At 44.9% G+C, this 25,639-nt stretch overlaps 1 protein-coding gene across 4 annotated transcripts; it reads right to left on the bottom strand.

The window, feature by feature from the left end:
* Window positions 1–543: 543 nt before the first annotated feature.
* Window positions 544–23,727, bottom strand: ZNF766 (zinc finger protein 766). 4 transcript variants are annotated; one of them, XM_063658317.1, is made up of 5 exons: window positions 23,633–23,671; window positions 16,131–16,234; window positions 11,022–11,148; window positions 9,846–9,974; window positions 544–3,204 (listed from the first exon to the last, which is right to left on the bottom strand). In XM_063658317.1, exons 1-5 carry the CDS (start codon window positions 23,661–23,663, stop codon window positions 2,072–2,074), a joined length of 1,524 nt encoding a protein of 507 aa, XP_063514387.1. In that variant the 5' UTR covers window positions 23,664–23,671; the 3' UTR covers window positions 544–2,071. The 4 variants fall into 4 exon arrangements, with proteins under 4 accessions (XP_063514387.1, XP_054317979.2, XP_054317980.2 ...); XM_054462004.2 differs by lacking the exon at window positions 16,131–16,234 and having other exon boundaries at window positions 23,633–23,727; XM_054462005.2 differs by lacking the exons at window positions 9,846–9,974; window positions 16,131–16,234 and having other exon boundaries at window positions 23,633–23,694.
* Window positions 23,728–25,639: the final 1,912 nt, after the last annotated feature.

Below are 25,639 nucleotides of genomic sequence, written 5' to 3'. Positions count from 1 at the left end.
GGTTGCAGTGAGCTGAGATCATGCCATTGCACTCCAGCCTGAGTGACAGAGCAAAACTTCATCTCAAAAAAAAAAAAAAAAAAAAGGAATACTATGCAGCCATAAAAAGGATGAGTTCATGTCCTTTGCAGGGACACTGATGAAGCTGGAAACCATCATTCTCAGCAAACTATCACAGTGACAGAAGACCAAACACCCCATGTTCTCACTCATAGGTGGGAATTGAACAATGAGAACACCTAGACACAGGGAAGGGAGCATCACACACCGGGGCCTGTCGGGGGGTGGGGGGCTGGCAGAGGGATAACATTAGGAGAAATACCTAATGTAAATGACGAGTTGATGGGTGCAGCAAACGAATATGACACATGTATACCTATGTAACAAACCTGCATGTTGTGCACATGTATACTAGAACTTTAAGTATAATTTTAAAAATAAAAATAATAAAAAAATCCTAATGGTGCCTTATTATTGTCTGCTATAAAGTATCCCCCTGAGATGGGATAAAACAATATTGGTAGAAAGAAGATGAATCATTCACACTTTGGAAAATGTCAACTTTATTGTTCCAAACATGAGAAAATCAAACAGTTGCAAATTATGCCAGCAGTTAAATGTGAATCCTACTCAAGAGCATGTTCCATTGGCAGTTTTGATTAAACTCTCTACTCTGATTTAACTGTTCTCTCTTCCATTTGAAAAATCAGAGTACTTTTTAATCAGTCTTTGCTAAAGAGCAGCTATTGCTATTCAATGGAGAAGGTGGCCACCATTTCCCCTGCAACGTCTCTACTATGTAATCAGTCCCTAATGACCTGTCTTCCCATCAAAATACCTGTGTCCTAAAGTCATGGCGTGCTCTATTTCATGGTCATTTGTAGAGCACAGCAGCACTGTGCCTGTCAAGAAAAGAGTGTGCTAACTGCAATAAGCATGATGACTGCCATCACGGTTTTGTTATTCTCTGTCCACCTCCATGGTCTCTAAATCAGACAATCTTTAATCCGAAAAGGCAGTGTCCTTATTCCTCCAGGAAATTGGATAGAAACGCTCCTCAGCTAATGAAGTCAGCCCTGTCATCTTACTGATTCTTTCCCAGAGACCACAGTGAAAGGCCTGTGTAGGGAAGGCACATGAAGAGATTCCAAAGTTCAGGTTGAAGTCATAAAAACTAGCCTTTTTTTCTTCTTTTGAGACACGGTCTCGCTCTGTCACCCAAGCTGGAGTACAAATGGCAAGATCAGAGCTCACTGCTCAAACTCTCAAACTCCTGGGCTTGAGCAATCCTCCTGCCTCGGCCTCTTGAGTAGCTGGAACTACAGACACATGCCAAGGGCCTGGCTTATTTATTTTTTTTATTTTGTAGGGATGGGCCTTGCTACGTTGCCCATACTGATCTTGATCTCCTGGAGTCAAGTGACCCTCCTGTCTTGACTTCCTATTGTGCTGAGATTATAGGCATGAACCACTGCACCTGGCCTTTCAAACCCAAATAATTTTTTTTTTTTGAGACGGAGTCTCGCTCTGTCACCCAGGTTGGAGTGCAGTGGAGTGATCTCGGCTCACTGCAACCTCCGCCTCACGGATTCAAGCAATTCTCCTGCCTCAGCCTCCTGAGTAGCTGGGATTACAGGCATGTGCCACCACGCCCGGGTAATTTTTTTGTATTTATAGGAGAGACGGGGTTTCACCATACTGGCCGGGCTGGTCTCGAACTCCTGACCTTGTGATCCACCCACCTCAACCTCCCAAAGTGCTGGGATTACAGGCGTGAGCCACCGCGCCCGGCCAATTACATTTTTAATAACCCGAATATAACAGACCATTTCCACATGTCCTTGCACCCTTTACACACATCATATCATTAGGTTCAACATATTTTGACTTGTTAGCCTTGGCACACACAATCCATTTGTGTGGTTTCACCAAAGACGAATGTTTTGATGTCTAGTGATTTGGTAGGTCTCCATACAGCCTGTGCCACATATAGTACATTTAAATGATTTCTTTCTAGTATAGACTCTCGGATGTTGATTACTGCTAGAACTTATAATACACTTTGCCAAACTCAGTTTGTAAGGACTTTCTCATGAACACTTCTTTGATGCTGTACAAACCATGAACTGTGCCTAAAGACCTTACCACACACCTGGCATTTGTAAGGTTTCTCTCCAGTATGGATTCTCTGATGATTCGCAAGGTGTGAATTCTGAGTGAAGACTTTACCACACTCATTACATTTGTAAGGTTTCTCTCCAGTGTGAATTTTCTGATGTCGTGCAAGGTGTGAAACTTGAGTGAAGACTTTGCCACATTCATGACATTTATAAGGTTTCTCTCCATTATGATTTCTCTGATGAACTGTTAGGGAGAACTTGTGCCTAAAAGCCTTGTCACATTCTTTACATTTGTAAGGTTTCTCTCCAGTGTGGATTAACAGATGGGTGGTGAGGCTTGAATGCCCACTAAATTCTTTGCCACATTTATTACATTTGTAAAGTTTCTCTCCTGTATGAATTCTCCAATGTTGTGCTAGGTATGAACTGCTACTATAAACCTTGCCACATTTGTTACATTTATGAGGTTTCTCTCTAGTATGAATTTTCTGATGTCGTACAAGGTATGTAATTCGACTGAAGACCTTGCCACACTCATTACATTTGTAAGGACTCTCTCCAGTATGCACTTTCTCGTGTCGTGCAAGGTATGCAATTCGATTGAAGAGCTTGCCACATTCTTTACATTTGTAAGGTTTCTCTCCCGTACGAATTCTCCAATGTTCTGCGAGGCCTGACTTGTCCCTCACGGCTTTACCACATTCATGACATCTGTTAGGTTTATCTGCAGTGTGGATTACTTGATGATTAGGAAGGCTTGAAGACACTCTGAAGACTCTGCCCTGCTCAATACATTCGTACGGTTTTCTCCTAATGTGTGCTTTCTGTTCTTGTGACAGCAATGGAAAATCAACAAAATCATTCCTATGTTTATTAAAAATGTGGGTTTTGACCCCAGAATAAATTCTGTGAAGTGGCGAAACTGAAGAACTATGGCTGATGTACTTTTCAACTTGATTACAGTCATAAATCTTCCCTTCACCTTGAAATATCTCCAGTTCTGGCAGAGGTAACTGAAAGGTTAATCCAAGTTGATTTGTAACAGGCTTGTTTCCTGTTTTGCTTCTCACTGCACAGCTTCTCCCTAGGAAAGCAAGTAAACAGTGTAATTTGAACCCATGGTTCTGGCATGTTTTTTGTTTTTGTTTTTGAGTTGGAGTCTGGCTTTGCCGCCCAGGCTGGAGTGCAGTGGCATGATCTCGGATCACTGCAAGTTCCGCCTCCTGGGTTCACGCCTTTCTCCTGCCTCAGCCTCCCAAGTAGCTGGGACTACAGCCGTCCACCACCATGCCCGGCTAATTTTTTTGTATTTTTAGTAGAGACGAGGTTTCACTGTGTTAGCCAGGATAGTCTCGATCTCCTGACCTCGTGATCTGCCCGCCGTGGCCTCCCAAAGTGCTGGGATTATAGGCATGAGCCACCACATCCGGCCTCTGGCATGTATAGACCCTGACGGAGGAACTGGAATCTGCCTCATCTGATTCAGACACTGGAAGAAATATCAGCATAATATCACACTGACAGTGGAGAAAACCCAAAAGGTAGGGTGATGCAATGGAGCAATGGGGAATCTGCAGGACTCAGGAGGATTACAGGTGAGTTTGAGAGGGATTATGAGTAGAGAAATACAACAGAAATTGAAAGCTTCTAAGAAAAAGCAGGATGAGCCTCTTAGGGAAAGAGGCTCTTTTGAGCAGCTGCATAGACCAGGTGTGGTGGCTGTAATCCCAGCACTTTGGGAGGGTGAGGCGGGCGGATCACTTGAGGCCAGGAGACCAGCCTGGCCAAAATGGTGAAACCCCGTCTCCACCCAAAAATACAAAAATTAGCCGGATATGGTGGTGTGTGCCTATAATCCCAGCTACTCAGGAGGCTGAGGCCGGAGAACTGCTTGAACCCAGAGGCAGAGGTTGCAGTGAGCTGAGACTGTGCCATTGCACTCTAGCCTGAGTGACAGAATGAGAATCCGTTTCAAAAAAAAAAAAAAAAAAAGCCACATGCAGTGGCTCATGCCTGTAATCCCAGCACTTTGGGAGGCCGAGGCGGGTAGATCATGAGGTGAGGAGTTCAAGACCAGCCTGACCAACATGGTGAAACCCTATCTCTGCTAAAAATAAAAAAAAATTAGCTGGGTGTGGTGGCGTGCGCCTGTAATCCCAACTACTCAGCAGGCTGAGGCAGGAGAAGAATCACTTGAACCCGGGAGGCAGAGGTTGCAGTGAGCTGAGATCGTGCCACTGCACTCCAGCCTGGGCGACAGAGTGAGGCTCTATCTCAAAATAAATAAATAAAAGTAAATAAATAAATAAAAATAAAATAAAAGTAAAATTAGAAAATATCATGATATAAAGGAAAATGTAAATATAACACAGCAAAACTCATGAAATGCAACAAAAATAGTGCTGGAAGGGGTATTGTAATGATGTATGCATACATGAAAAATAAAAAAATGGCTGGGTGTGGTGGCTCACACCTGTAATCCCAGCACTTTAGGAGGTTGAGGTCGGAGGATCTCTTAAAGCCAGGAGTTGCAGACCAGCCTAGGCAACAAAGTGAGACCCCCTATCTCTAAACAAAATAAATAAATAAAATAAAATAAATTATTGTTTTAATTGGTGAGGCACAGTGTCATGTGCTTGTAGTTCCAGCTACTCAGGAGGCTAAAGTGAGATCATCACTGGATCCCAGGATCTATGATCATGCCGCTGCACTCCAGCCTAAGTGACACAGTGAGACCCTATCTCTTAAAAAATAAATAAATAAACTAGAATAAAATAACATATAAACAACCTAACTTTATATCTCAATAAAGAAAAAAATGAACACGGTCGGGTGCGGTGGCTTACACCTGTAATCCCAGCACTTTGGGAGGCCGAGGAGGGTGGATTGCCTGAGCTCAGGAGTTCGCTAACAGCCTGGGCAACAAGGTGAAGCCCCGTCTCTACTAAAATTAAAAAAATTAGCTGGACATGTGGCGTGCGTCCATAGTCCCAGCTACTTGGGAGGCTGAGGCAGGAGAATTGCTTGAACCCGGGAGGCGGAGTTGCAGTGAGCCGATATCGCACCACTGTACTCCAGCCTGGGCGACAGAGCAGCACTCCGTCTCAAAAAAATAAAGAAAAAGAAAAAAATGAACATTAAGATAGCAGAAAGAAAAAATAAAGGTTAGAAAACAAAGAAAACAGCAGAGAAGCACTAGAGAAAGTCAGGAAAGTAAGAGTTCACACTTTGAATAAGACTGACAAACCCTTACCTAAACTAGAAAAAAGAAACATGAAGCATATGACAGAAATAACTACAATTAGAAAGGGAAAAGAGGACATTACAAACAAGTCTATACAAATAAAAATGGAAATTAAATGAGACTCAACAATTATATAACAAAAAATATGATAACCAAGAAAAAAATTGATAAATTTGTAGATAGACACCATTTACCAAGACTTAACAATGAAGTAGAAAATCTAAACACATCAGTAACAAATAAGAAGACTGAATCAGTTATTAAATACCTACCAACTACAACAGCAATGGACCAGATGACCTCAGTGTAAAATTCTATCAAATACTGAAGAAAGATTTAACACCAATCCTCAAAATCTGCCGTAAGGTTGAGGAGGAGAACCACTTCTACACTCATTCAATGAGGCTGCTGTTACCTTGAAAGCAGAGGCAAAGGCCCTAAAGAAAACTGTAGAGCAGGCTGGGCGCGGTGGCTCACACCTGTAATCCCAGCACTTTGGAAGGCCAAGGTGGGCGGATCACGAAGTCAAGAGTTCGAGACCAGCCTGACCAACATAGTGAAACCCCGTCTCTACTAAAAATACAAAAATTAGCTGGGCGTAGTGGCACGCGCCTGTAATCCCAGCTACTTGGGAGGCTGGGGCAGGAGAATCACTTGAACCCGGGAGGTGGAGGTTGCAGTGAGCCGAGATCACACCACTGCATTCCAGCCTGGGCAACAGGGCAAGACTCCGTCTCAAAAAAAAAAAGAAAACTGCAGAGCAGGCCAGGCACGGTGGCTCACACCTGTAATTCTGTAATCCCAGCACTTTGGGAGGCTGAGGCAGGCGTATCACCTGAGGTCAGGAGTTCAAGACCAGCTTGGCCAACATAGTGAAACACTGTCTCTATTAAAATATAAAAGTTATCCGGGCATGGTGGAGGCTGAGGGAGGAGAAGCACTTGAGCCCAGGAGGCAGAGGCTGCAGTGGGCCGAGATCACGCCACTGCACTCCAGCTTGGGCCACAGAGTAAGACTCCATCTTAAAACAAAACAAAACAAAACTGCAGAGCAATATTCCTGATTAATCTAATGCAAAAATCCTCAACAAAATGGTAGCAAAATAAATTCAGCAGCATATTAAAATGGATCACACCTCATGACCAAGCAAGATTTATTTCAGGAATGCAAGAAGGATGTAACTTTGGAACATTAGTCTATGTAATATCCCACAATAACAGAATAAAGAAAAAGAAATCCATGCAATAATCTCAGCTGATGCAGAAAAACATTTGAAAAACTTCAGCAATCATTTATGATAAAAACACTCACCAGGCACGGTGCCTCACGCCTGTAATCCTAACACTTTGGAAGGTCAAGGCGGGAGGATCGCTTGAGCTCAGGAATTCCAGACCGGCCTGGCTAACACGGCGAAACTCCACCTCTACAAAAAATACAAAAATCAGCCTGGCATGTGGTTGAGGTGAGAGGATCATTTGAGCCTGGGAGGTGGAGGCTGCAGTGAGCCGAGGTCAAGGTCACGACAGCATGAGACACCCCCTCAAAAGAAAAAGAAAAAAAAAAACAACACTCAAAACACTAGGAATACGAGGAACTTACTTAACATAATAGAGTCCATATATAAAAAGCCGAAAGGTAACATCATACTCAATATTGAAAGAACGAAGGCTTTTCCTTTATAATTAGGGGGGGGAAAAGCCCACTTGGATTCTTTCTTTCTTTTTTTTTTTAAATTGAGCTCTTCCGGGATCCAGGTCTTTCTTGACTCTCTGGTCTTATATCATTTAAATGCAGTGGTACGCACTTGTGCTTATTAGCTGTCTTTCATTGATTATTGACTGGGTGCCCATCCATTATTTCTATTCAGAATATCTCCCTTGGTATCTAGGGAGGACACGTTTCAGGCTCCTCTGTGTGGTGTTATGATACACATATACATTGGTTTTTGTCCACAGTTCCTGGCTCATAACTCCCATAGCCCTTGCTACAGTCTTTGGTTATAATGTTGGGTTAGACCTCTGCAGACCTTAAGAAAAATAACCTCTCCAACCTTCTCCTCCTCTCCTTTCACCTGCCCTAAGGCAGGACTCTAACTTTCCCCCTACCTTTCTGATTTCGGGTCCTAAGATCTCCCCAGAGAGGGTCCTGCTGTATACCCTGGGGGAAGAAATGCTGATGTCACAAAGCTTCCATCAAAACCCAAGAGGACTGGGTTCCAAGAGCTTCAGGATGTCTGAACACATGGCGGTTTCCTGGAGAGTGGCACACCCAGGGAGGGCTTGGAAGCTCCACAGTCCTTCCCCCATACCTGTCCCACACGTCTCTTCATCTGTATCCTTGCAATATCCTTCATAATAAACCAGCAAACGTGAGTGTTTCTGTGACTTCTGTGAGCTGCTCCAGCAAACTAATTGGGCCCAAAGAGGGGATTGTGGAAACCTCAACTGGAAGCCAGTTGGTCAGAAGTTTGGAGACCCAGACTTGCAACTGGTGGAAGTGGGGCAAGTCTTGGAGACTGAGCCCTAAACCTGTGGGACCTGGCCCTATCTCCAGGTACAGTGTTGGAAGTGAGTTGGAGGACACCCAGCTGCTGTCTGCTGCTTGGTGTATGGGGAAAAACCCCCACACCTTTGGTCAGAGAAGTCTTCTTCTGTGTTGATAACTGTTGTGGTGGTGTGAGAGCAGAGGAAAAACATGGTTTGCGAGTTTTGTGCTAAAAAACCCTGAGATACCAAAATGTGTGATGCTCAAGTCCCTTACTATTGGCCTTCATATCCATGGTTTCTATATCTGCAGATATAGAAAGCCCAGAAAGACCACGCCATGGTTAGAAGCATAAAATTGTCAGCACCAACCACCATCCTCCAGGAAGGGTACAGGGGCTGGAGACTGAGTTAATAACAATCATGCCTAAGTAATGAAGCCTCCATAAAAATTCCTGAGAGCTTTCAAATGCTGAACACATGCGGTAGGCCTGGAGGGTGGCACACCCAGTGAATCTTCCTAGGTGCCTCGCCTTGTGAATCTCCTCATCTGGCTGTCCATCTGTATCCTTGGAAACGTCCTTCCTCATGAACCAACGAACATAATGAAGTGTTTCACTGAGTTCTGTAAGCCACCCTAGCAAAGTAACCGAACAGAAGAAGGGGGTCGAGGAAACCCTGACTTGTGGCTGGTTGGTCAGATAGAAAGGTGACAACCCACTACTGGCAATTGGTGGCTTAGGTGGGGGACAGGCCTGGGGACTCAACCCTTAGCCTGTGGGATGCAACTCTAAGTCAGGTAGATAGTGTCACCAATGAATTGCAGGAAACCCCAAAACTGGTTGATGTTGGGGAGAAATCTCCACACATTTTGGTGACCAGAAATGAAGCATTCTGTGCCAAGTGGCATGTGAGAGTAGGAAAATCCCTGACTTTTCCCCACCTCAAACAGACCTGAACAGGCAAAGAGGGCTTGAAACAGCTCCATGCAGTTTTCAGGACCCAGATGCAAAAGACAGCAGCCTGTGTTTTCCCATCTCCCCATCAGGTCTTCCCAGTACAGGAAATGGGCAGATCATGAACAGGTCAAGGAGGCAGGTCTATGCAGACCTCAGCTGTGATGTATAAGGATAGAGAACTGAGCATCAGATAAAATCCCATACAGAAAGAGACCACAGGGGAAAGGGACACTCCTTTGAAACAGCGCTCTCTGTGACCCTCAGAATCAAGGACTAAAGAGTTGACAGAAGCCACATGACAGGGTATATTGTCCATCAGGATAAAAGCCTTTGCTTTTGCCTCTGTTTGGGCTGCAGTAACACTGCAGGGCAAAAACATACAACTATTACACATCTAAACGACAGCGTGGGCCGGGCGTGGTGACTCACACCATAATCCCAGCACTTTGGGAGGCCGAGGCGGGCGGATCATGAGGTCAAGAGATTGAGACCATCCTGGCTAACAAGGTGAAACCTCGTCTGTACTAAAAATACAAAAATTAGCTGGGCGTGGTGGCAGGCATCTGTAATCCCAGCTACTCGGGAGGTTGAGGCAGAGGAATCACTTGAACCGGCGAGGCAGAGGTTGCAATGAGCTGAGATCACGCCATTGCACTCCAGCCTGGAGACAGAGCGAGACTCCATCTCCAAATAAATACATACATACATACATACATACATACATACATACAGGACATGGTGACAGGTGGGGGTAAAGATTTCTCTTAAGAACTCACAGGATTTAAACTCTTATTTCTCTACACAATTCTGCCACTTATAGAGAGTTTCCCAAACACGATTTAATAGTGTGGCTCTGGTAGGCACGGGGCACATGCCTATAATCACATCACTTTGGGAGGCCAAAGCAGGTGGACTGTTGAAGCCCAGGAGTTCAAGGCTGCAGTGAGCTATGATGGCCACTGCACGCCAGTGTGGGGGACAGAGACTGTCTCAAAAAAAAAAAAAGTGTGGCTTTCATTCTGTCCATCTGAGCTCTTACCTGTGTTGATATCTTTGATACCTTCCCACCTATCTGGATTGTTTGCTACTTTCATTTCATTCTCCACAGTCCAGGGCTCTGTCCTTTGCTTCATCATGGAGAAAATACTCAGGTCAGGAAGACAGATTCCTGTTTATAAAAGAAAGAATCAAGATGTGCTGTGATGTCTCCAAAATCCAAGCCCTCTGTTTAGGCAAGAGAGATGATATTAAAAATTAATCCTTTTACGCCAGTTAGAATGGTGATCATTAAAAAGTCAGCAAACAACAGATGCTGGAGACAATGTGGAGAAACAGGAACACTTTTACACTGTTGATGGGAGTATAAATTAGTTCAACCACTGTGGAAGACAGTGTGGCTATTCCTCAAGGATCTAGAACCAGAAATACCATTTGACCCAGCAATCCCATTACTGGGTATGTACTCAAAGGATTATAAGTCATTCTACTATAAATAAAAAAAAAAACAACTAATCAAGAATTCAAGAAAAACATTTCACAAATTCACCCACAGACTGTCTCCTGAATGCTTAGGGAACCCTGTGATAACTGGACATCGAACTCTCTTCCAAGAACTACAGAATCAGAAGCACAGGGGTAGAAAACAGGGAACTGGATATTTGAAAAGTTTGTCATAAGGTTTTATGCACACTTAAGCCCAGGTACCACCCAAAGGTGTATCATGAAGGAGACACAATGTCTGAAGAAAGGGGGCATTTCAAGTCCAGAAAGCATAGGGGAGCTTTTCATTTCTGAGTCAACAGGGTTTCTTTTTTTTTTTTTGAAACAGAATCTTGCTCTGTTACCCAGGCTGGAGTGCAGTGGCATGATCTCGGCTCACTGCAACCTCCGCCTCCTGGGTGCAAGCAATTATCTTGCCTCAGCCTCCCGTGTAGCTGAGATTACAGGCATACACCGCCACACCTGGCTAATTTTTGTATTTTTAGTACAGATGGGGTTTTATCATTATGGTCAGGTTGGTCTCGAACTCCTGACCTCAAGCAATCCACCCACCTCAGCCTCCCAAAGTGCTGGGATTACAGGCATGAGCCACCGTGCCCAAGTCAACAGGGTTTCAATCTCAGTCAAGCAATGCAGGGGCTCCCAAGAGGCACACAAGGGAAAATGCAGAGATACTAAGGGCAGACCCCAACTTCTGGAGGGGCATTATCCTTACCCAGGGAGACCAGGTTCCTGTAGTTCTCCAACATCACATCCCTGTATAAAGCCTTCTGCACAGGGTCCAGGCATTTCCACTCCTCCTGAGAGAATTCTATGGCCACGTCCCTGAATGTCAACTGTCCCTAAAATAAAAGATATATTTGACCAACAGGGTATGGAGAGAATAATTATGTTCACACAAAATGAGAAGAGGGTTGTAAGGACTGACTCAACTGAAGTGCTGACGTGAATATTCTGACATATCCACATTAAGGTATTTTTGAGCTAGTTATATGTCTGTGATTGAGTTTTATTATACTTTTCCATAAAAAGTTATGATATTCTTTAAACTAGTGTAGATTTTTCATTCAATATCTACCTGAGCTGAAGACACCAACTACTTGTATTCTAGCTTAGGTAGATAATGAGTATCACTTGGTGTGTCAAACATAATACCTAACACTTCTATAGAGATAATTGTGGGTTAATTTTGTGTCTGGGCATTAGAATCAAACCTAAAGAATCAACAGTTAAGTAACAGATCAGCATCAAAAGTAAACTAACAATTACCTGAGTAAAGTTAAGTTCATGGACAAAAATCTGAATCTGCATAAAAGGTCATTATATATGCATACACACGTATCTTCCTCATAATACATTACTATTCTTACTGCCATTAACTCATTAACGTGATAGTGGAGAACACATTTTTTTTTTTTTTATTGACAGAGTCTCAGTCTGTCACCCAGGCTGGAGTGCAGTGGTGCAATCTCGGCTCACTGCAACCTCTGCCTCCCGGGTTCAAGTAATTCTCCTCCTGCCTTAGCCTCCCGAGCAGCTAGGATTACAGGCATGCGCCACCATACCTGGCTAATTTTTGTATTTTCAGTAGAGACAAGGTTTCACCATGTTGCCCAGGCTGGTCTTGAACTCCTGACCTCATGCGAGCCACCCGCCTCGGCCTCCCAAAATGCTGGGATTACAGGCGTAAGCCACCACACCCTGCCCAATAGTGTAGAACACTTATAAGGTCATGGAAAGTATTTCAGATGTAATTTCAACTGTTCAAAAATATAATTTTTTTTTTTTGAGACGGAGTTTTGCTCTTGTTGCCCAGGCTCAAGTGCAATGGTGCGATCTCGGTTCACCACAACCTCTGCCTCCCAGGTTCAAGGGATTCTCCTGCCTCAGCCTCCCGAGTAGCTGAGATTACAGGTGTGTGCCACCACGCCCAGCTAATTTTGTATTTTTAGTACAGACGGCCTTTCTCCATTGGTCAGGCTGGTCTCGAACTCCCGACCTCAGGTGATCCGCCCGCCTAGGCCTCCCAAAGTGCTGGGATTACAGGTGTGAGCCAACACGCACGGCCAAAAGCGTTGGCTCATGCCTGTAATCCCAGCACTTTGGGAGGCTGAGGCAGGCGGATCACGGGGTCAGGAGACCAAGACCATCCTGGCCAACATGGTGAAACCTGTCTCTACTAAAAATATAATAATTAGCCGGGTGTGGCGGTGCACGCCTGTAGTCCCATCTACTCGGGAGGCTGAGGCAGGAGAATCACTTGAACCCGGGAGGCAGAGGCTGCAGTGAGCCAAGATTACACCACTGCACTCCAGCCTGGGCGACAGAGCGAGACTCAGTTTCAAAAAAATAAAAAATAAAATAAAAATAAAAATTAAAAAATTCTTATAAAATGATGTTGTACCTTAACTATAGGCTTGCTTATCCATGCACTCATGCAAACACATCACATGTGCACGCTTATACACACTTAGCTTATAAAGTAATACACATATACAATTTACACATCAGATGAAATAAGGAGTTGTCTCTCAATGACCTATTTTTAGATATTTGTCATCTTTTAAAAAAAAAATTATTAGAGACCAGCTCTTGCTATGTTGTCCAGGTTGGGATGCAGTGAATAATCATAGCACAGTACAGCCTTGAACTCCTGATCTCAAATGATCCTCCCTCCTCAGCCTCCCAAGAAACTGGGACTAACAGTGCACATACTGCCTGGCAGTCAGTATTATTTTTGCTAATGTGTATTTCAGCATGTTTGCAACAATAAAAATGTATAAATAGTACTCAGTTTAGTTTATAAACATTACTGTATATTAAGCTATTAAAAAAAAGTAGACCAGCCAGGAGCAGTGGCTCACACCTGTAATCCCAACACTTTGGGAGGCTGAGGTGGGCAGATCACCTGAGGGTCAGGAGTTCGAGACCAGCCTGGCCAACACGGTGAAACCCCATCTCTACTTAAAATGCAAAAATTAGCTAGGTGCGGTGGCGGGCACCTGTAATCCCAGCTACTCGGGAGGCTGAAGTAAGAGAATTGTTTGAACCCAGGAGATGGAGGCTGCACTGAGCCGAGATCAAACCACTGCACTCCAGCCTAGGCAAAAGAGTGAGATTCCATCTCAAAAAAAAAAAAAAAAAAAAAAAAAGGTAAATCATGAAAAAAAACATAGAAACTTGAACTCCAGTCACAAGTACCTATTTTCAAATATATAAATATAGTATGTTTTAAAATTTATGTGAGGTCTCACTATGTTGCCCAGGGTGGTCTCAAACTCAAGAGATCCTCCCATCTCAGCCTCCCAAGAAGCTCAAATTATAGGCTTATACTACTGCACTAACCCATTGCTTTGTCCATTAAAATTTAGATTATTCTCTACAGTGAGAATTACAAACCACTGCTCAAAGAAATCAGAGAAGACACAAACAGAAAAACATCCCATGCTCATGGATAAGAAGAATCAATATAATTAAAATGACCATACTGCCCAAAGAATTTACAGATTGAAGGCTAATCTTAATGACATTCTTTGCAGAACTAGAAAAAACTATTTTAAAATTCATATGCAATCAAAAAAGAGCCTAAATAGCCAAGGCAATCCTAAGCAAAAAGAACAAAGCTGGAAGCATGAAGTTATCCAACTTCAAACTATACCACAAGGCTACAGCAACCAAAACAACATGGTACTGGTACAAAAACAGGCACAAAGACCAATGGAACAGAATAGTCAGCCCAGAAAGGAAGCGCATCAACAACCATCTGATCTTTGACAAAGCTGACAAAAACAAGCAATGGGGAAAAGACTCCCTACTTCATAAACGGTGGATAACCAGCTAGCCACATGCAGAAGATTGAAGCCGGACCCCTTCCTTATACCATACACAAAAATCAACTCAAGATGGATTAAAAACTTCAGTGTAAAACCCAAAACTATAAAAACCTTGGAAGACAACTTAGGCAATACCATCCTGGACACAGGAATGGGCAAAGATTTCATGACAAAGACACCAAAAGCAATCTAACAAAAACAACAATTGACAAGTGGTATCCAATTAACTTTAAGAGCTTCTGCACAGCAAAAGAAACTATCAACAGAATGAGCAGACAACCTACAGAATGGGAGAAAATTTTTGCAAACTATGCATCTAACTAAGGTCTAATATCCAGCATCTACAAGGAACTTAAACAAATTTACAAGAGAAAAACAACCCCCTTAAAAAGCGGGCAAAGGGCCAGGTGCGGTGGCTCATGCCTATAATCCCAGCACTTTGGGAGGCTGAGGCAGTTGGATCACCTGAGGTCAGAAGTTCCGAAACCAGCCTGGCCACCATGGTGAAACCCTGTCTCTACTAAAAATACAAAAATCAGCTGAGTGTGCTGGCAGGGGCCTGTAATCCCAGCTACTCAGTAGGCTGAGGCAGGAGAATCGCTTGAACCCGGGAGGCAGAGATTGCAGTGAGCTGAGATCACACCATTGCACTCCAGCCTGGGCGACAACAGCGAAATTCCATCTCAAACAAACAAACGAAAAAAGTGGGCAAGGGACATGAACAGACACCTCTCAAAAGTAGACATATATGTAGCCAACAAGCATATGGAAAAAAAGCTCAGTATCACTGATCATTAGAGAAATGCAAATCAAAACCACAATGAGATACCATCTCATTAGTCAGATTGGCTATTACTAAAAGTCAGAAAAGGCCCGGCGTGATGGCTCACATCTGTAATCCCAACACTTTGGGAGGCTGAGGTGGGTGGAGATGGTGAAACCCCATCTCTACCAAAAATTCAAAAAATTGCCGGGCATGGTGGTACGCATTTGTGGTCCCAGCTACTCAAGAGGCTGAGGTGGGAGGATAGCTTGAGCCTGGGAGGTAGAGGTTGCAGTGAGCCAAGATTGCACCACTGTATGCCAACCTGGACGACAGAGCGAGACTCTTGTTTCCAAAAAAAAAAAAAAAAGGCAGAAAAGATTTCCTGAATTTTTATTGCAGAATTTACCAGGTACTTGGGCACATTAATACGTGATTTCTGTGGGCAGCTTCTCTAATCCTGCTCCACAGAGAGCTGACAGTGCATCCAGATGTGGCCCCTGAACAATCCCTGCTGCCCGAAAGCACTGACACTACAGGACCCTCAACCCGTCTCCATCCACGTCTGGGTGTGAGCCCTTCCCAGGACCATGCCCAGTGCAGCCTCTTCCCAAGTTCATGTTACTGGGTCACAAGAGATGGAATCTAAGCGAGATGAGAGGGACTGAGGGAAGGCATGGGTGAGTGCGAGCAAACCTGTCAGGCAGGATGCTTCAGACTCAGAAGATTCTCAACTCCAGCACCCGGCATTTCAGGAAGAAATAAGAAACAGAACAATCTACTGAGAATATCACTTTACCTGAGTAAGTGGCATCCCTGATTCCTCTGCTTTCCTCTTCTGAGCTTCTCCTTCACATAACATGACTTTTTTTTTTTTTTGAGATGGAGTCTCACTCTGCCCCCCAGGCTGGAGTGCCGTGGCCCGATCTCAGCTCACTGCAAGCTCCGCCTCCCGGGTTCACGCCATTCTCCTGCCTCAGCCTCCCGAGTAGCTGCGACTACAGGCGCCTGCCAACACGCCCAGCTAATTTTTTGTATTTTTAGTAGAGACGGGGTTTCACTGTGTTAGCCAGGATGGTCTCGATCTCCTGACCTCGTGATCCGCCCGCCTCGGCCTCCCAAAGTGCTGGGATTATAGGCGTGAGCCACCGCGCCCGGCCGACATGACTCTTTAGAAGTCAATCATGAATGTCAAAAATATGCTGTTTAGGGTTTAGAAACAACATACCTTCTTCCCTTGCCACAACCACACACGTGGTGAAGAACTCACCCTGTGGAAATACGCTCCTCTGCTGCCCACTGCATCAGAGTTGATGCCGGGACAATAAACTCCTACAGGAAGAACAAGTGAGTTTTTGGTCCCTTTCTTCAGAACCCACTCCCCTCCTGGAGAAGCCCACACACACGCTGCAGCAGTGGGGAGCTAGGCTGGACTAAGCTCCCCTTCAGGGCGCAGACCTGGCTCTGACCAAACCCCATGCAGAGCACAGCCCCCCTCACCTCTTTGTGAATCAGAGGCTGAGCTTAGCCTTCAGAAATGAAGACACGGCTTCGGTGCTCAGTGTTGGATACAGAATACAGTAAAATCCCTTTATCCAAGGGGATACGTTGCAAAACCCTGAGTGAATGAAACTTGGAACAGTACTGAACCCTATTTACTCCACTTAAAGGATGCCTGTGACAGATTCTCACTGGCATATCCAACTTGCCAACATCAATCCTCATGTGCTTGGGGGGCATGTTAAGTAAAATCAGAATCACTTAAAACCAATAAGATACCACAAAATTGGATCGGATAAAAAAGACTACTATCAAAAGCAAAACAAAACAAAAAAGAAGACTATTAACGGATTGATGGGCAGACAGAGTATACAGTGCATGGGGTCTGTATCCATGGATTTAACCAATTATAGACTTAAATAATTTTAAAAAGACAAAAGGAAGCAATACACCAATATAAAACAGCAATAAAATAAAAATAATACAAGAAAACAACCCAGTATAACAAGTATTTACATAGCATTTATATTTAATTAGGTATTACAAGTAATCAGATGGTTTACAGTATACGGGAGGATGCAGAGGATGTGCATAAGTTATATGCAAATACAGTCACGCATTGCTTAATAACAGGGACATGTTCTGAGAAACGCATTTTCAGACCACTTCATTAAAGAAGGAACTTACACAAACCAAGATAGCATAGCCTACTACACATCTGGTATATATAATACAGCCTACTGCTAAAAACCTGTAGGGCATGCTATGTCCTGAATACTATAGTCAACTGTAACAATGGTAAGTACTCGTAAGTCAAAACATATCTAAATATAGAAAAGGTACAGTAAGGCCAGGCACGGGGGCTCATGCCTCTAATCCCAACACTTTGGGAGACCAAGGCAGGTGGATCATCTGAGGTCAGGAGTTCGAGACCAGCCTGGCCAACATGGGGAAACCCCGTCTCTACTAAAAACACAAAAATTAGCCAGGCATGACAGTGGGTGCCTGTAATCCCAGCTACTCGGGAGGCTGAGGCAGGAGAATCACTTGAACCCACGAGGCAGAGGTTGCAGTGAGCCAGGATTATACCACTGCACTCCAGCCTGGGTGACAGAGTGAGATTCTGTCTCCAAAAAAAAAAAAAAGAAAAAAAATACTGAAGTCATATGGTATAAGTTTAAAAAATGGTACACTTGTCTATGGCACTTACCATGAATGGAGCTTGCAGGACTGGAAATTGCTGTGGGTGAGTCAGTGAGTGATGAATGAATGCGAAGGTCTAGGACATGACTGTACACTACTACAGGCTTTATAAACACTGCACATTTAGGCTGCACTAAGTTCACAAAAAATACTTTTTTCTTCTGTAATAAACTAAGCTTACTTACTGCAACTGTTTTACTGCATAAACTTTTAAATTTAACTTTTTGACTCTTTTGCAATAACAGCTTAAAACACAAACACGTTGTACAGCTATAGAAAAATATTTTATCTTTTTATCTTAATTCTCTAAACTTTTTCTCGTTTTTAATTTTTTTTTTAACCTTTTTAAACATTTTTGTCAACAACTAAGACACAAACACACACATCAGCCTAGGCCTGCACACGGTCAGGACCATCAGTGTCACTGTCTTCCACTGCCAAATCTTGTCCCACCACAAAGTCCTCCTATGGTAACAATGGTTTCTCCCAGACGCCTCCTGAAGGACCTGCCTGAGGCTCTTCTAGAGGCGTCACTCTTTTCAGAAATACATCCATGGTGGTTTGCTTGCTTTGTTTCTTTTGTCTTCCTAAATGTTCTTATGAGTAGATAATGCATCATGGATGTTCCTTTCTATTAATGAAAATCTTTAGGTGTTAGTGCCTATGTTTTCAAACCTTTTAAGGAGCTTGTCAAGGTCTGCAAAAGCTTCTGCTATTATCTTTAACTGTGAATTGCCTTGAGAGTATTTTCTTTTTCTCCTTCAGTTTCCTATTGGCTCATTCTCTTTTTTCTTTTTTTTTTTTTTTTTTTTTGCGATAGAGTCTCGCTCTGTCGCTTAGGCTGGAGTGCAGTGGTGCGATTTTGGCTCACTGCAACCTCCACCTCCTGGGTTCAAGTGATTCTCCTACCTTAGCTTCTCAAGCAGCTGGGACCACAGGCATGTGCCACCACTCCTGACACTGACCTCAAGTGATCCACCTGCCTTGGCCTCCCAAAGTGCAGAGACTACAGATGTTAGCCACCGTGCCCAGCCAGTTCCCTATTCTCTTGCCTCTTCTTCAGCTATGCGTACCTGTATCAGTTCCAATGACTCCTCATTAACCCATTCCTCATGAACCACCTCTAAGAGATTCTCAATGTCATCCTCCTCCACATCCAGGTTAAAGCTGTTTGGTAACACACTAGGTTCGTTTCCGCCAGCATCACCACAAACACAAGGAATGCACTGCACTATGATGTCATGACTGCTCTGAGGTAGCTAGGCAACAGGAACTTTTCAGCTCCAGTGTAATCTTATGGAACCACCATCATAGGCGTGGTCTGCTGCTGACCGAAATGTCCTTATGTGGCATGTGACTGTATTATGCAATTTTATATAAGGGTCTTGAAGGTCATCTGATTTGGGTAGTCTTGGGGGGATCTTGGAAGCAAATCCTATGTGATATCGAGGGATGACTATACAGGGGGACATACTGGACAAAGAGATGATTCAAGTCCTGAGCAAAACAGAGTGGGACAGTGAGAGATTGTATCATCCTACTCAGAAGGGTGAGAAATTTAAAACTTGTGAATTCTTCATTTCTGGAACTTGCCATGTAATATCCTTGGACTGTGGTTGACCATGAGTAACTGGAACCTCAAAAAGTACACTGGCAGATAAGGAGCAACTACTGTAGAATCAACTTCAAATATTAAGGCTGGGCCCAACCTGAGTATGTGAATGGGAATCTCAGGTAAGAGGCTGGGGGCACAAGACGTGTATCTGCACTCCAATGTGAAACCAGGGGTGAGCTCCACTGAGATGGGGCAAGCCCAGCACACCCCCACTTTCTGGCTCTGCTCTACCCTTGGGTCTTGTTACCAGGATTTATGTAGTGGACAGCAAAAGAGCAGAAAGAAACATCCAGAGCAGGCAATGTGGACCACAGTCGGGGTAAGGGTGTAGCTGGAGTGTTAAATGTAGGGTGGAGAGGAACACAGAAGCCTCCATGAAGAAGGTAATATCAGAACAAAGACCTGAGGAAGAAAAGGTGTTTGCACCTGCAGCTGACAGGCTAGAGATGTCCAGACAGAGGGACAGCCCAGGTGGAAGCCCTGAGGCAGGAGCAACCCTGGCCCCAGGAAAGAGGCCTGTGTGGCTGCAGCAGAGGAAATGAGGGGGACACAGGCAGGAGATGAGCTCAGACAGGTCCTGGGACACAGATCACACAGGGATGAGGCCACCAACATTTCTCTCCCATACCTCAAAAGAATTTCAGAAACAAATTTCCTCATCTGTTTTAGTAAATATGTAATTATTTATGTTATAAATTAATGTACTTACAGGCTAGGCATGGTGGCTCATGCCTGTAATCCCAGCACTTTGGGAGGCCAAGGCGGGCAGATCACGAGGTCAAGAGATCGAGACCATCCTGGCCAGCATGATGAAACCCCATCTCTACTAAAAATACAAACAATTAGTCGGACGTGGTGGTGCACGCCTGTAGTCCCAGCTACTCGGGAGGCTGAGACAGGAGAATTGCTTGAACCCGGGAGGCAGAGGTTATGGTGAGCCAAGATCGCACCACTGCACTCCAGCCTGGTGACACAGCAAGACTCCGTCTCAAAAAAAAAAAAAAAAAAAAATTAATGTATTTACAATGTAACATCTTACATATTTTGAACATATGACAAGTTCAGCTAAGCCCCAGGAAGTACAGGGTCACCCTCATCTGAGATGCGCAGGACTGCAGGGGAATGCATTTGGGGGAGTTCAGAAAGTGGCACATACAAAGGTGGAGATGCCTGTTAGATGTCCCAGCAAAGAAGTGAGGGGACAACCGAACACAGGTTTCTAGACCTCAGGGCAGAGGTCTGCAGGGCACATGGAGACAGGTAGATGGGGTTCAAAGCCATGAGATGAGATGATAAGGAAGGGTAGTGTGTGTGAACAGAGATAAGAAGAGTTTTGAGATCTAAGCCTATCCAACATAGGGAAACCCAGTCTGTACTAAAAAATAAAAAAATTACTCGGGTATGGTGGTGTGCACCTAGAGTCCCAGCTACTTGGGAGGCTGAGGCAGGAGGACCTCCTGAGCCCAGGAGTTCGAGGCTGCAGGGAGCTATGATTGCACCACTGCACTCCAGTCTGGGTGACCGACTGAGACCCTGTCTTAAAAACAAAAACAAAAACAAAAAAGACCTAAATCATGGGACACTCCCACATTCAGAGAAGACAGCTTCAGGAGACACCAGCAGAGGAAACTGGTAAGACAAAAATCTGAAACAAAGTAATTAAATAAACTTAGAGACGTCTTCAAAGCTAAGAAAAAAGAACAGGGAATGATCAGCTGTGCAACATGTTGCTAAGATGAAAAGATGAGGATAGGAAATTCAAAATTGGACTTCGAAACACAGAGATCACTGGTGCCTCTGGGAAAAAAAGGATCAAAGGAATGGTGGAGGTGAAAGCTTAACTGGAAGGGGGTAAATCAAGAACTAGAGGCAAGACTGAAGACAGAAATATAAACAAGATTTTAGTGCACTGTGTTCTCAAATGGAGCGTTGAAGAGGGAGGGGTACTCACTACAGGGAGAGATGTAATTAATAGAATATTTTTTGTTTTAATCACGGAGGAGTGGCAAGAAAATAAAGGCTTCATCTGTGCTTTTTTTTGAGACAGAGTCTCACTCTTGTCACCCAGGCTGGAGTGCAGTGGCGTGATCTCGGCTCACTACAACCTCCATCTCGGCTCGCTGCAACCTCTACCTCCCGGGTTCAAGTGATTCTTCTGCCTTAGCCTCCGGAGTAACTGGGAATACAGGTACGTGTCACCACGCCCAGCTAATTTTTGTATTTTTAGTAGAGATGCGGTTTCACCGTGCTGGCCAGGCTGGTCTGGAACTCCTGGCCATAAGTGATCCGCCCGCCTTGGCCTCCCAAAGTGCTGGGATTACAGGCGTGAGCCACCATGCCCAGCCAGTGTATCTGTGTGTGTTTTAATGGACAATACCTCCATGTGGGTATACTAACCAAAGGAATCCCTTGAAGTAAATATTGGTGATGCCACAGAGGAAGGATGTCACACTGTCCTGAGAGTGTGAGTAGGGCTGGCACATGGTGCACAATCGCAGGGTCAGCAACAGCCAGGGGGAGGGACAGACCATTCCCAGTTACTACTGAGTAGAGATTACAGGCCCTGAGACAGGTGGGTGGGCCGGTTGGAGATCTCTTCCCTTTACTGGTTGAGATGGAAATGTGCACGTGTTTTTCCCCATACTGACCAGTTCTCTGGCACACTCCCAGCTGGATGACCTACAATTTAACTCAATTTTGATAGTATCTACCTGGAGATAGAATCAGATCCCAGTTAAGGACTCAGTCCCACAAGACTGCCCCTCACTTCAGATATGGATAAAATTAACAGTTTCCAAAACACACTCCTCTGTTTTGAATTGCTAGGATGGCTCTTCCATCTGTATCCTTTGTAATAACCTTTATAACTGATAGTAAACCTAAGTAAAATTTTCTCTGAGTTCTGGGAACCATTCTAGCAAATTAATAAAATGTGAGGAGGCCGGGCAAGGTGGCTCAAGTCTGTAATCCCAGCACTATGGGAGGCCGAGGTGGGCAGATCACCTGAGGTCTCAGGAGTTCACGACCAGTCAGGCCAACACGGTGAAACCCTGTCTCTACTAAAAATACAAAATTAGCCAGGCGTGGTGGCGGGCGCCTGTAATCCCAGCTACTCGGGAGGCTGAGGCAGGAGAATCGCTTGAACTCAGGAGGCTAAGGTTGCAGTGAGCCGAGATTTTGAGCCCCCCTCCTCTCCCGCAGTTTCTCCCCTTCTTCCCTCTATTCCTTCTTTTCTACTTGATCTGCTCCATCTTGCAATTTTTTTCCTCTTGTTGCTCTTTCTCTCCAGTCTTGATTGTCTCCAATCTCCATATATTTCTGCCTCTTTCTTCTCCCATCTGTGCTCCTCCTGTTAAATTCCCTCTTCTCTGTTACGCCCCCTTGTCCCCACTGTCTGGCAACCCCAGATCTCTGGGGTGGTTCTCCCTCTGCTCTCCTTGTCACCGGCTGCCCCCTCTTGCTGTCCCAGCACCACGCTGCTCGGTCTGCCCTGGCTCCAAATCCCTCCTACTCTCCCCAGCTTTGTCTGAGGAGCCTCCCGCTTTGCTGCCCCTCTCCCTACCTTGCTGTCCTTCATCTGTCTAGAAATAGAACTTTTCTCTACATTTCTCCAGTTGCTTTTCTCTCCCTGCTACTTCCTGGGGTGCTTCTTTCACTTTGCAAATCTCTCACCCTCCCTCTGCGTTGCTGTCTTGTTATGGATCTCCCTCATTATTTTCTCTCTCAATTTTTCTGTTTCCTCTACCTCGCTCTCCATCTCTCTTTCACTTCACATTCACAGGGAGGGGACTGGAATAAAATGTCCACCTCCTCAAGAGCACAGTTTCCAATGGGAGGAATTTGGGACAGAAGAACACTGGGTGCCCTAAGATAGGTCCCGGCCACCTCCCCCAACACAGGATCCGGAGAAGCCGTGACTGCGAAGAGGCCTGGGGACAGAAGGGCACGGCCCAAGGAGGACTAGGGCGGCAGGCAGAACAGGGTGGGATCTGCAGAATCTCCAGGCCAGGCAGAGGACGCGGCCCCTCCCGAATTGCGGCTGCGGCGCTGCGCCCCAGGGGCCGACAAGGGCGAGGCTTGGGACCCTGAGGGCGTGGATCCGCCTCGCAGGTGGGGACTTTACGTGGCGCGGGGCTGGCGGAGGGGTCACTGAAGGGTTTTAAGCAGGAAAACGGCGCGAAAGCAGCTGCCTACACGGCCCTACGGCACAACGACCGGGGACAGAACCAGCCCTAGGGCGATTTTAACACACAGGGAAGCGACCCCCAGAATTCTGACGGGACGCATGAATTTACTCGGGGTGGAGAGAGCGGTGCGGGGATTTCAAGGTCTGTACCGCCCCCCACATCCCGGGTACAGAAGCGTGAGGGCACCGCTAAGCGAACACTTAATCTAAACAAAGGAAAACTCACGCGCCGCAGTTGCGCCATATCTCCACGCCATCCACTTCCGGGTCTGCAGGCGGCTGCGCGCGAACGGAGAGGCCAGGCCGGGGCGTGGCCAGCGAGGTGGTGGGCGGGGCCTGAATGCTTATGGAACGGGGCCTGCGCTGCCCTCCTCCTATCTCTGGGCGTGTCTCGGTTTTCCGGATTTTGCAAGCAACACTTGCCAGTCAGGCTGGAACCGCTCCACGGTTTGTGACCTGGGATCTCACTAGGAGGGTCAACCTCTGTTGTTTGGATCCAGGAAAGTTCCCACAATTAAAATTAAGGAATTCAATTAAAATTTAGAAATTTAATTGAAAAGCCCTTAAATTGTCTGTGAAAGGAATGCAAACTAAAATACAATATGCAAACTCAACCGGTGCTGAATGTGTAATTTCATGCTGACGCCCCACAGAATAGCATAGAAATCCTCCCCATTTCTATTCCCCAGTCACTCTGGAGAAGAGAGTTCCAAAGAGTTTCCTGAGCCACATCTGGGGCGTGGAGTGCTAAGGCCAGTGAGAAGTCAGGTTACCAGCTGTTGCTTTTAAAGAGGCAATAGAGGCCGGGCGCGGTTGCTCACGCCTGTAATCCCAGCACTTTGGGAGGCCGAGGCGGTCGTATCACTGGAGGTCAGGAGTTGGACACCAGCCTGACCAAAATGGAGAAACCCCGTCTCTACTAAAAATACAAAAATTAGCCGGGCGTGATGGCACACGCCTATAATCCCAGCTACTTGGGAGGCTGAGGCAGGAGAATTGCTTGAACCCAGGAGGTGGAGGTTGCAGTGAGCAGAGATCGCCATTGCACTCCAGCCTGGGCGACAAAAGCAAAACTCTGTCTAAATAAATAAATAAGCAATAGCTTTTTAAAAATACATGTAAATTACTTCTTCCTTTCACTTGTTCTATTCCACACTTATTTTAAACACCTTTGAAATATGCTTAGGTCAATATTTTCTAAAAATACTGTAAGTTCAGATTCACTTTAGGTGCATTCTGAAAGTAATAAGTAAACATACTTTTTATTTTAAAATTATAATCTCTTTTAAATCTTGTTTTCTCTTCTTCAATGTCCTGGCACCTGTAGATAACAAAGCCCTTAAAATAGTCTTCAGAAGACAATTGTATTTATTGATCTAAAGAATAATTCTGCAGTAATTCTAAGTGTATTTGGTAGGCAGATTATTCTTTTATAGAACCCTGATAGAAGTAAAACTAGATTATCAAATTTTAAATAGCCTTACGTCTGCCGGCAATAATTTTATGGCAATATTTTTGAATTAACAGGTACTAATAAGTATGTTTTTCTCTCATATCTCACCCCCCCAACTTTTTTTTTCTTAAGACAGTCTCACTCTGTCATCCAAGCTGGAGTGCAGTGGCACGATCTCAGCTCACTGCAACCTCCGCCTCCTGGGTTCAAGCAATTCTCCTACCTCAGCCTCTCGAGTAGCTGGGATTACAGGCGCGTGCCACCATGCCTGGCTAATTTTTGTACTTTTAGCAGAGATGGGGTTTTGCCATGTTGGCCAGGCTGGTCTCCAGCTCCTGGCCTCAAGTGATCTGCCCACCTCGGCCTCCCAAAGTGCTGGGGTTACAGGTGTGAGATACTGCACCCGGCTGGAAAAAAATCGTATTTATCAATGTATCAGGGTCCAGCAGAGAAAAACGGAAAGCCCAATATACATTGGATAATTCATTTTAAATTCTACACACCTGTAGTTCCTGGGGCTTATCATGATGGCTTGAAACACTGCAGACACAGGTGGTGCCAACAGTCATACCCTACCAACTCTGTGAGGACAGAAACAAATTGGAATCTGAAATCATTAAGGAAGTTATATCACCTAAAATCTGCCATTGACTTGGTGCTGCATACAGACGTGTGTCTTGGGGACACCTTTAAACAGAATGAGCAAGAAGTGGCTATAATCAGGTGCTTCCATTCAAATCTGTGGACCTCAATCTGCACCCTGCTAAATAAAAGAAGGCA

Source organism: Pongo pygmaeus, chromosome 20, assembly GCF_028885625.2.
Source record: "Pongo pygmaeus isolate AG05252 chromosome 20, NHGRI_mPonPyg2-v2.0_pri, whole genome shotgun sequence".
NCBI classification, from domain to species: domain Eukaryota; kingdom Metazoa; phylum Chordata; class Mammalia; order Primates; family Hominidae; genus Pongo; species Pongo pygmaeus.
The sequence above is the reverse complement of the archived record's forward strand: the minus strand, read 5'-3'. Positions and strand labels throughout refer to the sequence as shown.